This window comes from Schistocerca cancellata, chromosome 4 (assembly GCF_023864275.1).
Source record: "Schistocerca cancellata isolate TAMUIC-IGC-003103 chromosome 4, iqSchCanc2.1, whole genome shotgun sequence".
Taxonomy (NCBI): domain Eukaryota; kingdom Metazoa; phylum Arthropoda; class Insecta; order Orthoptera; family Acrididae; genus Schistocerca; species Schistocerca cancellata.
The window spans coordinates 49572768-49585103 of NC_064629.1; the positions used below are offsets into that span (position 1 = coordinate 49572768).

At 42.4% G+C, this 12336-nt stretch overlaps 1 protein-coding gene across 1 annotated transcript in view; it reads right to left on the bottom strand.

Annotated features, from left to right (window-relative positions):
• The window catches only part of LOC126183379 (mucin-17-like), a 269856-nt gene that overhangs the window by 105371 nt on the left and 152149 nt on the right, over positions 1–12336 (bottom strand). Inside the window, exon 2 of the mRNA XM_049925312.1 lies at positions 4096–4156. Within this exon, the coding sequence (XP_049781269.1) occupies positions 4096–4129 (34 nt within the window). The 5' untranslated portion in view covers positions 4130–4156. The remainder of the gene's footprint in view (positions 1–4095; positions 4157–12336) is intronic.

The following is a 12336-nucleotide window of genomic DNA, read 5'->3' on the forward strand; positions in this document are numbered from 1 at the left end:
CAGGTGACAAGTCGTAAGTTCAAATAAAGAAAATCAACAATGTAACACTTGAATTTGCTTAATTTTTTAGCTCTTCCAGGAGCTCCTCGACAGAATAGAAGGAGTGCGCCATGAGGAAACCCTTCAGTTTGGACTTAAAAGAGTTTGGGCTATTGCTAAGATTTTTGAGTTCTTGTGGTAGCTTATTGAAAATGGATGCAGCAGAATACTGCACTCCTTTCTGCACAAGAGTCAAGGAAGTGCATTCCACATGCAGATTGGATTTCTGCCTAGTATTAACTGAGTGAAAGCTGCTAACTCTTGGGAATAGGCTAATATTGCTAACAACAAACGACATTAAAGAAAATATATACTCTGAGGGCAATGTCAGAATTCACAGACTATTGAATAGGGGTCGACAAGAGGTTCTCGAACTTACACCACTCATAGCTCGAACAGCCCGTTTTTGAGCCAAAAATACCCTTTTTGAATCAGAAGAATTACCCCAAAAAATAATACCATATTACATAAGCGTATGAAAATATGCGAAGTAGACTACTTTTCGTGTTGAAGTGTCACTTATTTCAGATATTGTTCTAATGGTAAATAGAGCAGCATTTAGTTTCTGAACAAGATCCTGAACATGGGCTTTCCACAACAGCTTACTATCTATCCGAACGCCTAGGAACTTGAACTGTTCCGTTTCGCTTATAATATGCCCATTCTGTCTGAACAAAATATCTGTTCTTGTTGAATTGTGAGTTAGAAACTGCACAAACTGAGTCTTACTGTGATTTGGCATCAAATTATTTTGCACAAGCCACGAACTTATTTCATGAGCTACATTATTTGATACCGTTTCAATATTATGTAAAAAATCCTTCACTATCAAGCTGGTGTCGCCAGCAAACAGAAATATTTTTGAATCACCTGTAATACTAGAAGGCATATCATTTATATAAATAAGAAACAGCAGTGGCCCCAGCACCGACCCTTGAGGAACGCCCCACTTAACAGTGCCCCATTGGGACTGAACATCACTACCACTCTCAATATTACGGAGAATTACCTTCTGCTTTCTGTTCTTAAAGTAAGAGGCGAACCAATTGTAAGCTACTCCCCTCACTCCATAATGGTCCAACTTCTGCAGTAATATTTTGTGGTCAACACAGTCAAAGGCCTTCGTTAAATCAAAGGAAACACCTAGCGTTCGCAACCTTTTATTTAATCCGTCCAAAACCTCACAGAGAAAAGAGAATATAGCATTTTCAGTTGTTAAACTATCTCTAAAACCAAACTGAACATTTGACAGCAAATTATGTGAATGTAAATGCTCCAGTAACCTTGTATATACAAAATTCTCGATAACTTTAGCAAACACCGATGGCATAGAAATAGGTCTAAAATTGTCAACATTATCAATGTCTCCCTTTTTATAAAGTGGCTTCACTATCGAGTACTTTAATCGGTCAGGAAACCGACCACTCCTAAAGGAAAAGTTACAGATATGGCTAAGTACTGCTCTAACATACATAGAACAATACTTCAGTATTCTGCTAGATACCCCGTCATATCCATGGGAGTTCTTGGGCTTTAGTGATTTAATTATTAACTCAATCTCCCTCTTGTCAGTATCATGGAGGAGCATTTCAGGTAACAGTCTCGGAACATTTTTTCTAAGAGCGCTATATGATTCCCTGTTGGGACTAAGTTTCTATTTAGTTCACCTGCTATATTCAGAAAGTGATTATTAAATACTGTACATATATGCGACTTATCAGTAACACGGACATTCGCACTACGCACTGATTCTATATCCTCGACCTGTCTCTGCAGACCAGCCACTTCCTTTACGACTGAGCATACAGTTTTAATTTTATCCTGAGACTTAGCTATTCTATCTGCATACCACATACTTTTTGCCTTCCTAATAACATTTTTAAGCACCTTACAATACTGTTTGTAATGGGCTGCTGCATTTAGATTTTGACTGTTTCTAACGTTTTGATATAATTGCCACTTTGTTCTACAAGATATTCTTATCCCTCTAGTCATCCACCCAGGCTGCCTGTTTGTGCTAGTACCCTGTTTTGAACGTTCTAACGGAAAGCAACTTTCAAAGAGCACGAGAAAAGTCTTGAGAAAAGCATTATATTTATCGTCTACTGTATCAGCGCTACAAACATCTTGCCACTCTTGTTCCTTGATAAGGTTTACAAAGGTCTCTACAGCAACTGGATCAGCTTTCCTAAGCAGCTGATGACTATATTTAACACGTGTTGCAGCACAAAAATCTTTTAGAGTTAAAATTTGTGCATCATGATCTGAAAGGCCATTCACCTTTTTGCAAACAGAACGCCCTTCTAGTAATGAGGAATGAACAAAAACGTTGTCTATGGTTGTTCTACTGTTCCCTTGCACTCTCGTTGGAAAGAATTCTGTTTGCATAAGATTATATGAATTAAGTAGGTCTACCAGCATCCTCTTCCTTGCACAATCACTTATACAATTAATATTGAAGTCACCATATTGCCCGCATCTCGTGGTCGTGCGGTAGCGTTCTCGCTTCCCACGCCCGGGTTCGATTCCCGGCGGGGTCAGGGATTTTCTCTGCCTCGTGATGGCTGGGTATTGTGTGATGTCCTTAGGTTAGTTAGGTTTAAGTAGTTCTAAGTTCTAGGGGACTGATGACCTAAGATGTTAAGTCCCATAGTGCTCAGAGCCATTTGAACCATTTTGAAGTCACCATATATAACTAACTTTTTGTATTTCCTATAAAGTGAACCAAGAACCTCCTTTAGCTTTAGCAAAAATGTTGTGAAATCGGAGTCTGGGGATCTATAAATAACAACAGTTAGAAGTTAAATTTAACCACACCTGAACAACATTCAAACACCTTTTCAGTGCGGTACTTTGAAACATCAATTGACTCAAATGGCATGCCGTTTTTCACATACATGGCTACTTCCCCACACCGCAAAGAGCTCCTCGGAAAGCTGCCAGCCAACATGTATCCTTCCCCACTACTTCCCCACACCGCAAAGAGCTCCTCGAAAAGCTGCCAGCCAACATGTATCCTGGTAAAGGAAGCCTCTGAATTATCTCCTTATGTAAGAAATGTTCAGATATACCAATAATTTCAGAGTCAACATCTATAAGCAGTTCACTAACTTTATCTCTAATACCTTGTATATTTTGATGAAATATATTAATTCCCTCATTACTCGGATATCTAAGCTTTGTCAAAAGTGGTTCCTTTGTTAGAGAGACTTCCCTTAAGCAGGAATACCTATCAGCTGACTTCAATCTAAAAAAGGTGCAGCTCTAACACCCACTACTGCAGGAATTTTCCCATGAGTGATCCCACCAACCCCACCTATGCTGTCACCTATAAGCTTTGCCAACCTCCCATTTCGATTACAGTTGAGGTGCAGGCCATGTCTAGTAAAACCCGTCCTGCTGATAGACTCCACCGACACCACTGAAATATGACCCATGCTTTCTACTGGCAACGTTGTGTCAGGGCGAGTACGCAGTCCTTCACAGTGATCGCTCAACGTATTACGTTGTTTATGTCACCCTAACAGGCTTGGTAACAACATTAAACACCAAGAGCAGTTGTAGTGATGTACCTGTCACCGAGAATAGCAACTCTTGTCATTTGCAGACCCGCCAATGTTGTGTACGTGAACGAGTTACATTGACATCCGACCACGACTTCTGGATGCTTCCCTTTTTTCTGGTCAGGCACTGATTTAAAAAGTTTTGGTATTCTGATACTTTTCCGCAATTTTTTAGCAAACAATTTTTATTGCAGACCTCCCTCAACACTGAAACGAATAAAATAATATCTCCTTGTCGCACGTAAGTAAAAATACTTACGCCAGTAAAGAGGATCAGGAAAATTATCGATTGCTGCAATTTTACTAATATTTTCCCAAAAAAGTCAAAGTATCAAAATGCAAAAAATCTCGTCATTTTTGCTTCACTTCCTTCAAGTATGTATTCAGATCTTTTCCGCCAGCTTACCCACCCTGATGACACGTACATTGTGGTTTATAAACACGCTGTCTTAAACTACTTTTGCGGAATTTATGCCATTTGTCGGCTACTTACCTAATGTGAGTAGGAGAAGACTGTGTCTTCCCATCGTGGCTGCCACCAAAGTCCTTTCTCACTGAAACAAGAAAAACGATTGACTTGTTACAATCTGGCAGGAAAGTAGTAGTATAAAAGCTAATCGACGTATATCTGTGACAAAGGCACGCGATTATGGTATCGTGGAGAACTGTGCCAGACAGATCACAAGAGACTTTCCCTTTTCTGTCGTCAAGCCACATTTAAATAAAAATCTCTCTCGTCCGACACTTGCAGGATCTTCGGCGCTTTATTGTGCTGCATTTTGTGTCTGGCAGAATAAAAGCATCAAATAGATGGTGATCATCGTACCCTCCCCTTTAGTTATTTATTTTAGATCCCTCCAAGATTCAGTATTCCACCTAAGCTGAAGAAAGCAGTCGTCTTTTTCCTTTTTTTTTTTTTTTACATAAAAGATTCTTTTGTGTGCACTCTCATTTTCAAATGCCCATTTCTTGATTTGCAGCGCTTCTGAACTTTGCAGTAATTAAGTCAGGAGCTGTCACCTAGAGACACGTCCCACTTTCGAATTACTAAAAGGTTTCCTTTTGAAACGGAACGATGCTCATATCTAAGGAGTAGTGGCGGCTTGTGAGTATACATTCTGGGCTATCACAAATTTTTATATTCAGATAAATATGACAGTGTGAAATTAATAGCATCTGGTCTATAACAGTTATACTTATCAACCTACTACAGTGATTGCCAACAATAATAATAATAATAATAATAACATATACAAATTCTCTGAAAAATAAGAAGACTTGTTTTTTGTGGAATTTTGTTCTTATGTACATAATTACGTACAGTTGAGGGCAAGAACGAAACAATCCATAAGCTTTCGCTATTCTTCGTTTCGCATTTTTGTGTAAGTGGGAGTATTCGAGCTATTTTATTTTTTCAGACAAATGTACAAGATCTCTAACGCATGTATTAGTTAACGAATTAACTTCTGGGCTAAAAATCAGACATTCTTTCGTTTCACCCACACAACAATTAAGCTAATTATACAATCGTTTGTTAAATGTTCGCTTAGAGTCACGCTTATTTGATTTCGTCACTTTCTCTGTCAACGTATCTGGTCTGGGAGGCCTTAGAGCCCTGCCGCACTGGGATGCCACGGCATCTCTGCTGGCAGAGACGGCCGATACAATACATTGGGCTCAATGGGGCCTCCCGCACCTGGCATGCACCTGACGCTGGCAGCAGATCCGCCGCTCCAAGCCTCTGCTGAAACACAAGGCGGCTTCTGGGAGCCCCAGCAGACCTGCCAAGCGCTACCTGCCGCTCACCTGTGCTCACTTTTGTTGCAGTTTTGCACGTGTGCCACCGTGGATAGTTTCGATACGGAAGCTTTTATATGTGAAATTCAGGCGAGACCAGCAATTTTGGACACATCATCCGTGCATTATTCGAACCGCGAACTGAAAAAAAAACGTGTTGGGAACAAGTTGTTGATATTTTCGGAGGAAAAGAATCGTCTTCGGAAGTGAAGAAAGAACTCGGTAAGTGCTTCAAAAGCATTTTATTTTTCATTACTAAAGTTTACTGGACGTAAGTACTTTGCCACTTGAGGGGATCACGATTACCAAAATACTCTGAAAATTTGTCTCTCACTGCAAGTGCAGATCGACCGCTTCTGCCTGAATGGCCTGCACATTCATAGTTCTCAAAACCAATTACTTCGAGTGAGTCTTCATAGACCAATCCGTCTCTTGCACGTACAAAATTATGCAAAGCAAAACAAGGTCATCCACACGGGTACTAAAAGAAATCCGATAAATTTTTGGTATATGATAAATCGCACAATTGTGCATTCTCTTTCTCTGTCGACGGCGCACACAAAGCACAGCTACTAGCAGAGTGAAGGAGTCCCCCCTGGTGGCAGCCGCACCGGCAGACCGCGTGCTGCCAGCACAGATGCCGTGGCATCCCAGTGCGGCATGGCCCTGGTAATTTTCTTTTATGTTAGCACAAACAGATTCAACAGAGTTCATGTTGACACTGCACACGAAACGTAAACAACTAACTTCATACACAAAACGCCGTTTGTGATAATGATTAAGTTTATGTAGTACTGTCTACCAACATGGTCCCTTGACTAGAATACAAATGAGACGCTGAGAACTACAAGGGCCAGAAGCGCACCGTCTTCAATCCCACATTTAAGTGAATATCAGCGAAACCAGAGAGGGTGTGTGTGTGTGCGGAGCTGCAGCACAGATAAACCTGACCCACAATAAGATAAACAGACGTCAGAAGCACGAATAAACGCTACAGTTTCACCATCGACGATGATGAGTTTTGAGGTTCTCAGCATCTGAAATGGATCACCGTATGATAAAATCCAGCACTTAATATGCTATATCTCTTTCAGAATCCCACAAAACGGGCTTTTCTATCAGTATAGTTATAACATATACTGATGTCCGATCTAATTTTACTATACAGGGTGGTCCATTGACAGTGACCAGGCGAAATATCTCACGAAATAAGTGTCAAACGAAAAAACTACAAAGAACGAAACTTGTCTAGCTTGAAGGGGGAAACCAGATGGCGCTATGGTTGGCCCGCTGGATGGCGCTGCCATAGGTCAAACGGATATCAACTGCGTTTTTAAATAGGAACCTCCATTTTTATTACATATTCGTGTAGTACGTAAAGAAATGTCAATGTTTTAGTTGGACCACTTTTTTCGCTTTGTGATAGATGGCGCTGTAATAGTCACAAAAATATGGCTCACAATTTTAGACGAACAGTTGGTAACAGGTAGGTTTTTTAAATTAAAATACAAAACGTAGATACGTTTGAACATTTTATTTTGGTTGTTGCAATGTGATAGATGTACCTTTGTAAACTTATCATTTCTGAGAATGCATGCTGTGATTACCTGTAATTATCACATTAATGCAATAAATGCTCAAAATGATGTCCGTCAACCTCAATGCATTTGGCAATACGTGTAACGACATTCCTCTCAACAGCGAGTAGTTCGCCTTCCGTAATGTTCGCACATGCATTGACAATGCGCTGACGCATGTTGTCAGGCGTTGTCGGTGGATCACGATAGCAAATATCCTTCAACTTTCCCCACAGAAAGAAATCCGGGGACGTCAGATCTGCTGAACGTGCGGGCCATGGTATGGTGCTGTCATGAAATATGCTATTCAATACCGCTTCGACCACACGCGAGCTATGTGCCGGACATCCATCATGTTGAAAGTACATCGCCATTCTGTCATGCAGTGAAACATCTTGTAATAACATCGGTAGGACATTACGTAGGAAATCAGCATACATTGCAGCATTTAGATTGCCATCGATAAAATGGGGGCCAATTATCCTTCCTCTCATAACGCCACACCATACATTAACCCGCCAAGGTCGCTGATGTTCCACCTGTCGCAGCCATCGTGATTTTCCGTTGCCCAATAGTGCATATTATGCCGGTTTACGTTACCGCTGTTGGTGATGTGTGTGAAATCTTATGGGACGTAACTACTAAGGTCATCAGTCACTAAGCTTACACACTACTTAACCTACATTATCCTAAAGACAAACACACACACCCATGTCCGAGGGAGGACTCGAACCTCCGCCAGGACCAGCCGCACAGTCCATGACTGCAGCGCCCCAGACCGCTCGGCTAATCCTGCGCGGCAGCTGTTGGTGAATAACGCTTCGTCGCTAAATAGAACGCGTGCAAAAAATCTGTCATCGTCCCGTAATTTCTCATGTGCCCAGTGGCAGAACTGTACACGACGTTCAAAGTCGTCGCCATGCAATTCCTGGTGCATAGAAATATGGTACGGGTGCAATCGATGTTGATGTAGCATTCTCAACACCGACGTTTTTGATATTCTCGATTCTCGCGCAATTTGTCTGCTACAGATGTGCGGATTAGCCGCGACAGCAGCTAAAAACACTTACTAGGGCATCATCATTTCTTGCAGGTCGTGGTTGACGTTTCACATGTGGCTGAACTCTTCCTGTTTCCTTAAATAACGTAACTATCCGGCGAACGGTCCGGACACTTAGATGATGTCGTCCAGGATACCGAGCAGCATGCCCGTTGGGCACTTTTTTCACAATAGCCATACATCAACACGATATCGAGCTTTTCCGCAGTTGGTAAACAGTCCATTTTAACACGGGTAATGTACCACGAAGCAACTACGGTACGCACTGGCGAAATGTTACGTGATACCACGTACTTAAACGTTTGTGACTATTACAGCGCCATCTATCACAAAGTGAAAAAAGTGGTCCAACTAAAACATTCGTATATCTTTACGTACTACACGAATATGTAATAAAAATGGGGGTTCCTATGTTAAAAAAAACGCAGTTGTATCCGTTTGACCTATGGCATCGCCATCTAGCGGGCCAACCATAGCGCCATCTGTTTTGCCCCTTCAATCTAGACAAGTTTCGTTCTTTGTAGTTTCTTCGTTTGACGCTTATCTCGTGAGATATTTGGCCCAGTCACGATCAATGGACCACCCTGTATAATGAGTGAATTGGCATGTCTGAGCAGTGGCTACAGTCTAGCGGGGTTTATTCCAAACATACGGGGATAAAAGTCTGCTGCGGTGTGCAGCCACCTGGTGGCATTGACATTATAGTTTAGTCGTAAGGGGTAGATGTGCACGCCGTTAACTATGCACGTTGTTTATCTGTTTATCAAATCCACAATTATGTATTTGGCCCGTAACACAATTACTTCATGCCAGTTGCACATGCGAAAAAGCGCCTTAAAACGTGCACAACTGAACGTGTGCTCGTGGCCCTGATGCCGGGTTTCACAGAGTTTAGAGCTGTAGCATTGTAATATAGTGCGGTAGATTTGGCGCCGTGTATTCCAGATTACCGCATGTACATTACATTTAACAGGGTTCTAAGAAAAATAACAATAAATCCGCAAGGTAAGTGTCAAAAGTTAGGGTGTTCACGTGATCTTGAATCTTACACAACAGCCGCCACTGCTAAGGAGACAGGAAGTGTTTGTGTTAGGTGCTGTGGTTATGCTCAGAAATGACATGCAGGTGGATGCAGAAGTGTAAAGCTGGCCAGCCAGGCTGGCCAAGGGTTTCAAGAGATGTAACAGCCCTTTTGAATGGGCAGGTGGAATGCGACCCTACGGATGTGGCCGACGGGTCGGCAGCTGGTGTAGCTGTTGATCCCCCTGAGATGGGAGTCAACAGTCGAGCCGGCCTTGCGCGCCTATGATATAGTGGAGTCCGCCAAAAACTGACCCAACGAATCGCAGCTCATCATTTAAATTGTGTATGTCCTGTTTAATGCAAAAACTGCTTCCAAAATTCGAGACTTAACGGCAAGGAAAGGGGATCTTCCACCGAGTTATCTGGAATCATTACTCTTTCAGAGTCGCAGTTATTATAAAAAGACATTAAGTGGTAAAGTAGTGTGGAAGGAGGTACTGACATCTGACGGGTTAGCGCGAACATTCGTCAGGCAAGCCAGCCTGGAAACGATACCAAACGAAAAATATAGTTCGTCCTGGCCACTCTTAAGTGATGGACACACAAGACTTCTGCCTCAGCACTCGGAAACTGTAGGATATGTTTGATTATAATGGTACGCAACATTGGTCAAATGTTGTGTGTTACTTACCTTGCTCCACTGGCGTCGGTTTTGCCCTATCCAGGAAGAATTCGTGACGTGTCCGTTTTAGTGCAAACAATTTTGTGATATAGAATGGTGGGAAAAATTAAGGACGAAATTAACTATCGCGTTACTTGTTACTGCCAAATAAAATAGTTCGATGAAACTTGGACCACACTCTAACAACCCTACCACAACAAAGGTCAAAATTTAATAATGTTTGTGGGGGTTGCCGGCCGAAGTGGCCGTGCGGTTAAAGGCGCTGCAGTCTGGAACCGCAAGACCGCTACGGTCGCAGGTTCGAATCCTGCCTCGGGCATGGATGTTTGTGATGTACTTCGGTTAGTTAGGTTTAACTAGTTCTAAGTTCTAGGGGACTAATGACCTCAGAAGTTGAGTCCCATAGTGCTCAGAACCATTTGAACCATTTTTTTTTTGTGGTGTTGCCCACGCTGCTAAATACTGCATTTTCGGGCAACAACTAAGTTATTATGTGGCAGGTGTTATTAGAGCACAGTAAATAAAGTCATTTCATGTAATAATGAATAAACTAGGCACTCATCTTTTCGCGTTTCGCCGGCCGCGGTGGTCTCGCGGTTCTAGGCGCGCAGTCCTGAACCGTGCGGCTGCTACGGTCGCAGGTTCGAATCCTGCCTCGGGCATGGATGTGTGTGATGTCCTTAGGTTAGTTAGGTTTAAGTAGTTCTAAGTTCTAGGGGACTGATGACCACAGCTGTTAAGTCCCATAGTGCTCAGAGCCGTTTGAACCATTTTTTTTTCGCGTTTCCCACGCTGGTCTCGTTGTAAAATCATGGCTCAATCGTCGAAAATCTAGTTGGTGATGATTCCAAGCTCGGATGCAAAGAGGCCTAGGTTTTATTCTGCTATATTCAAAAGTTTTATAGATGTGTTTCACAAACCATTCTTGAAGATTAAACCTTTGAAAGTTAGCACAATGGTGATGTAAAAAAATAATCAGTACTCCGAATTTAAGTTACACTTCCTTTTTATTGCTTTTGCTGCAATATCACGTAACACACAAAACATCACTTCACAATACAAAACATACTTGAAAACATCTTCCTCACATTTTATAAGCTAACTACAATATGCGTGTTTCCAACATGACGTCCAAGACTTGACTTTCTCAAGGTCCGACTCCCTAACTAATAACCGCTTACGCGCCCAAAAATCAAGAGTTACAAGTACGTCAAAGATCATAGTGACAATAGATAGAATACACATAAGAATAATATCATTGCAATATAAACATAGGCCGGCTGGAGTGGCCGAGCGGTTCTAGGCGCTACAGTCTGGAACCGCGCGACCGCTACGGTCGGAGGTTCGAATCCTGCCTCGGGCATGGATGTGTGTGATGTCCTTAGGTTAGTTAGGTTTAAGTAGTTCTAAGTTCTAGGGGACTGATGACCTAAGATGTTAAGTCCCATAGTGCTCAGAGCCATTTGAACCAATATAAACATATCGATGTATCAAAGTACCTCTACATTAATAAAATCAAATCTGAATGTTGTCTCACAAATATGTCAACTACATTACAGAAACACAGTAGAATATTGCTGGTATCGAGAGGTCGAGCTGAGGTGCCGTAATGGTTACGTAATTCAAGTACCATTACAACACGTAGAAAGTACTGCTACAGTTCAGTGGATAAGGTAACTGAAAGAAATACATAATGAGACGGACAGAAATGGCACTTTTATTCAAAGACAATAATTACACTGAAGTAACAACGATTCGTGATGGTCCCTCGGACATTACAAAAGCCACGACACGGTTCGCAATAGGGCCTGTGACCGCCAAAAACGAGAATGCAACGTGCTCCAAAGCTCGGTAATGAGGTCTTGTTGTAGGGCGTCCCATTCCTGCAGTACGTCTCCCCAACGCATACAAGAGCTCGATGATATTTAAGAAAGAGGAATCGGCAGGCCAGTCCATTCGCTGAATATCCCCTAGTTCCAAGAGACCCTCCACCTGCACCGTTAGATGCGGTCGAGCACTGTCATCCATAAAAATGAAGTTAGGGCCGAATGCATCCCTGAGAAAATGCACATAGGGAAAGAATACCGTGTCACAATAATGTTGACAATTGAGTGTGTCGCATTCAAAGATCTGGAGGTCTGTACACCCACGCAGCATTATGTCTCCCCACACCATAAGACCTGGGCCACCAAAAGGATCATGTTCGACAATGTTCTTTGGTGCATTACGTGTCCGCATCTCTCGCCGTATATGGCTGGGTCCAGCACTGTCGAAAGTGGGGTAGGCATAAGGTTGCCTGGGCGTACTTACACTGACACTGTGTTCCTTCCCCATGTGCATCTTTTCAAGGGTGCATTCGGCCCTGACTTCATTATTATGAGAGGTAGTGTCCGATCTCGACCGTCCAGCAGCTGTCAAGCACCCTGGTGGAGGACGCCTTGCCACAAGAACTCTTCACCAACCTTGTGCCCATCATGGAAGCACGTCGCACAGCATGTTTTGTCCACCATGATGATCACACATCCTATTAAAAACCGTGGCCCGGCTTTTATAGTGTCCAGGGGACCACCGTGAATCACTGTGACCTCAGTATGA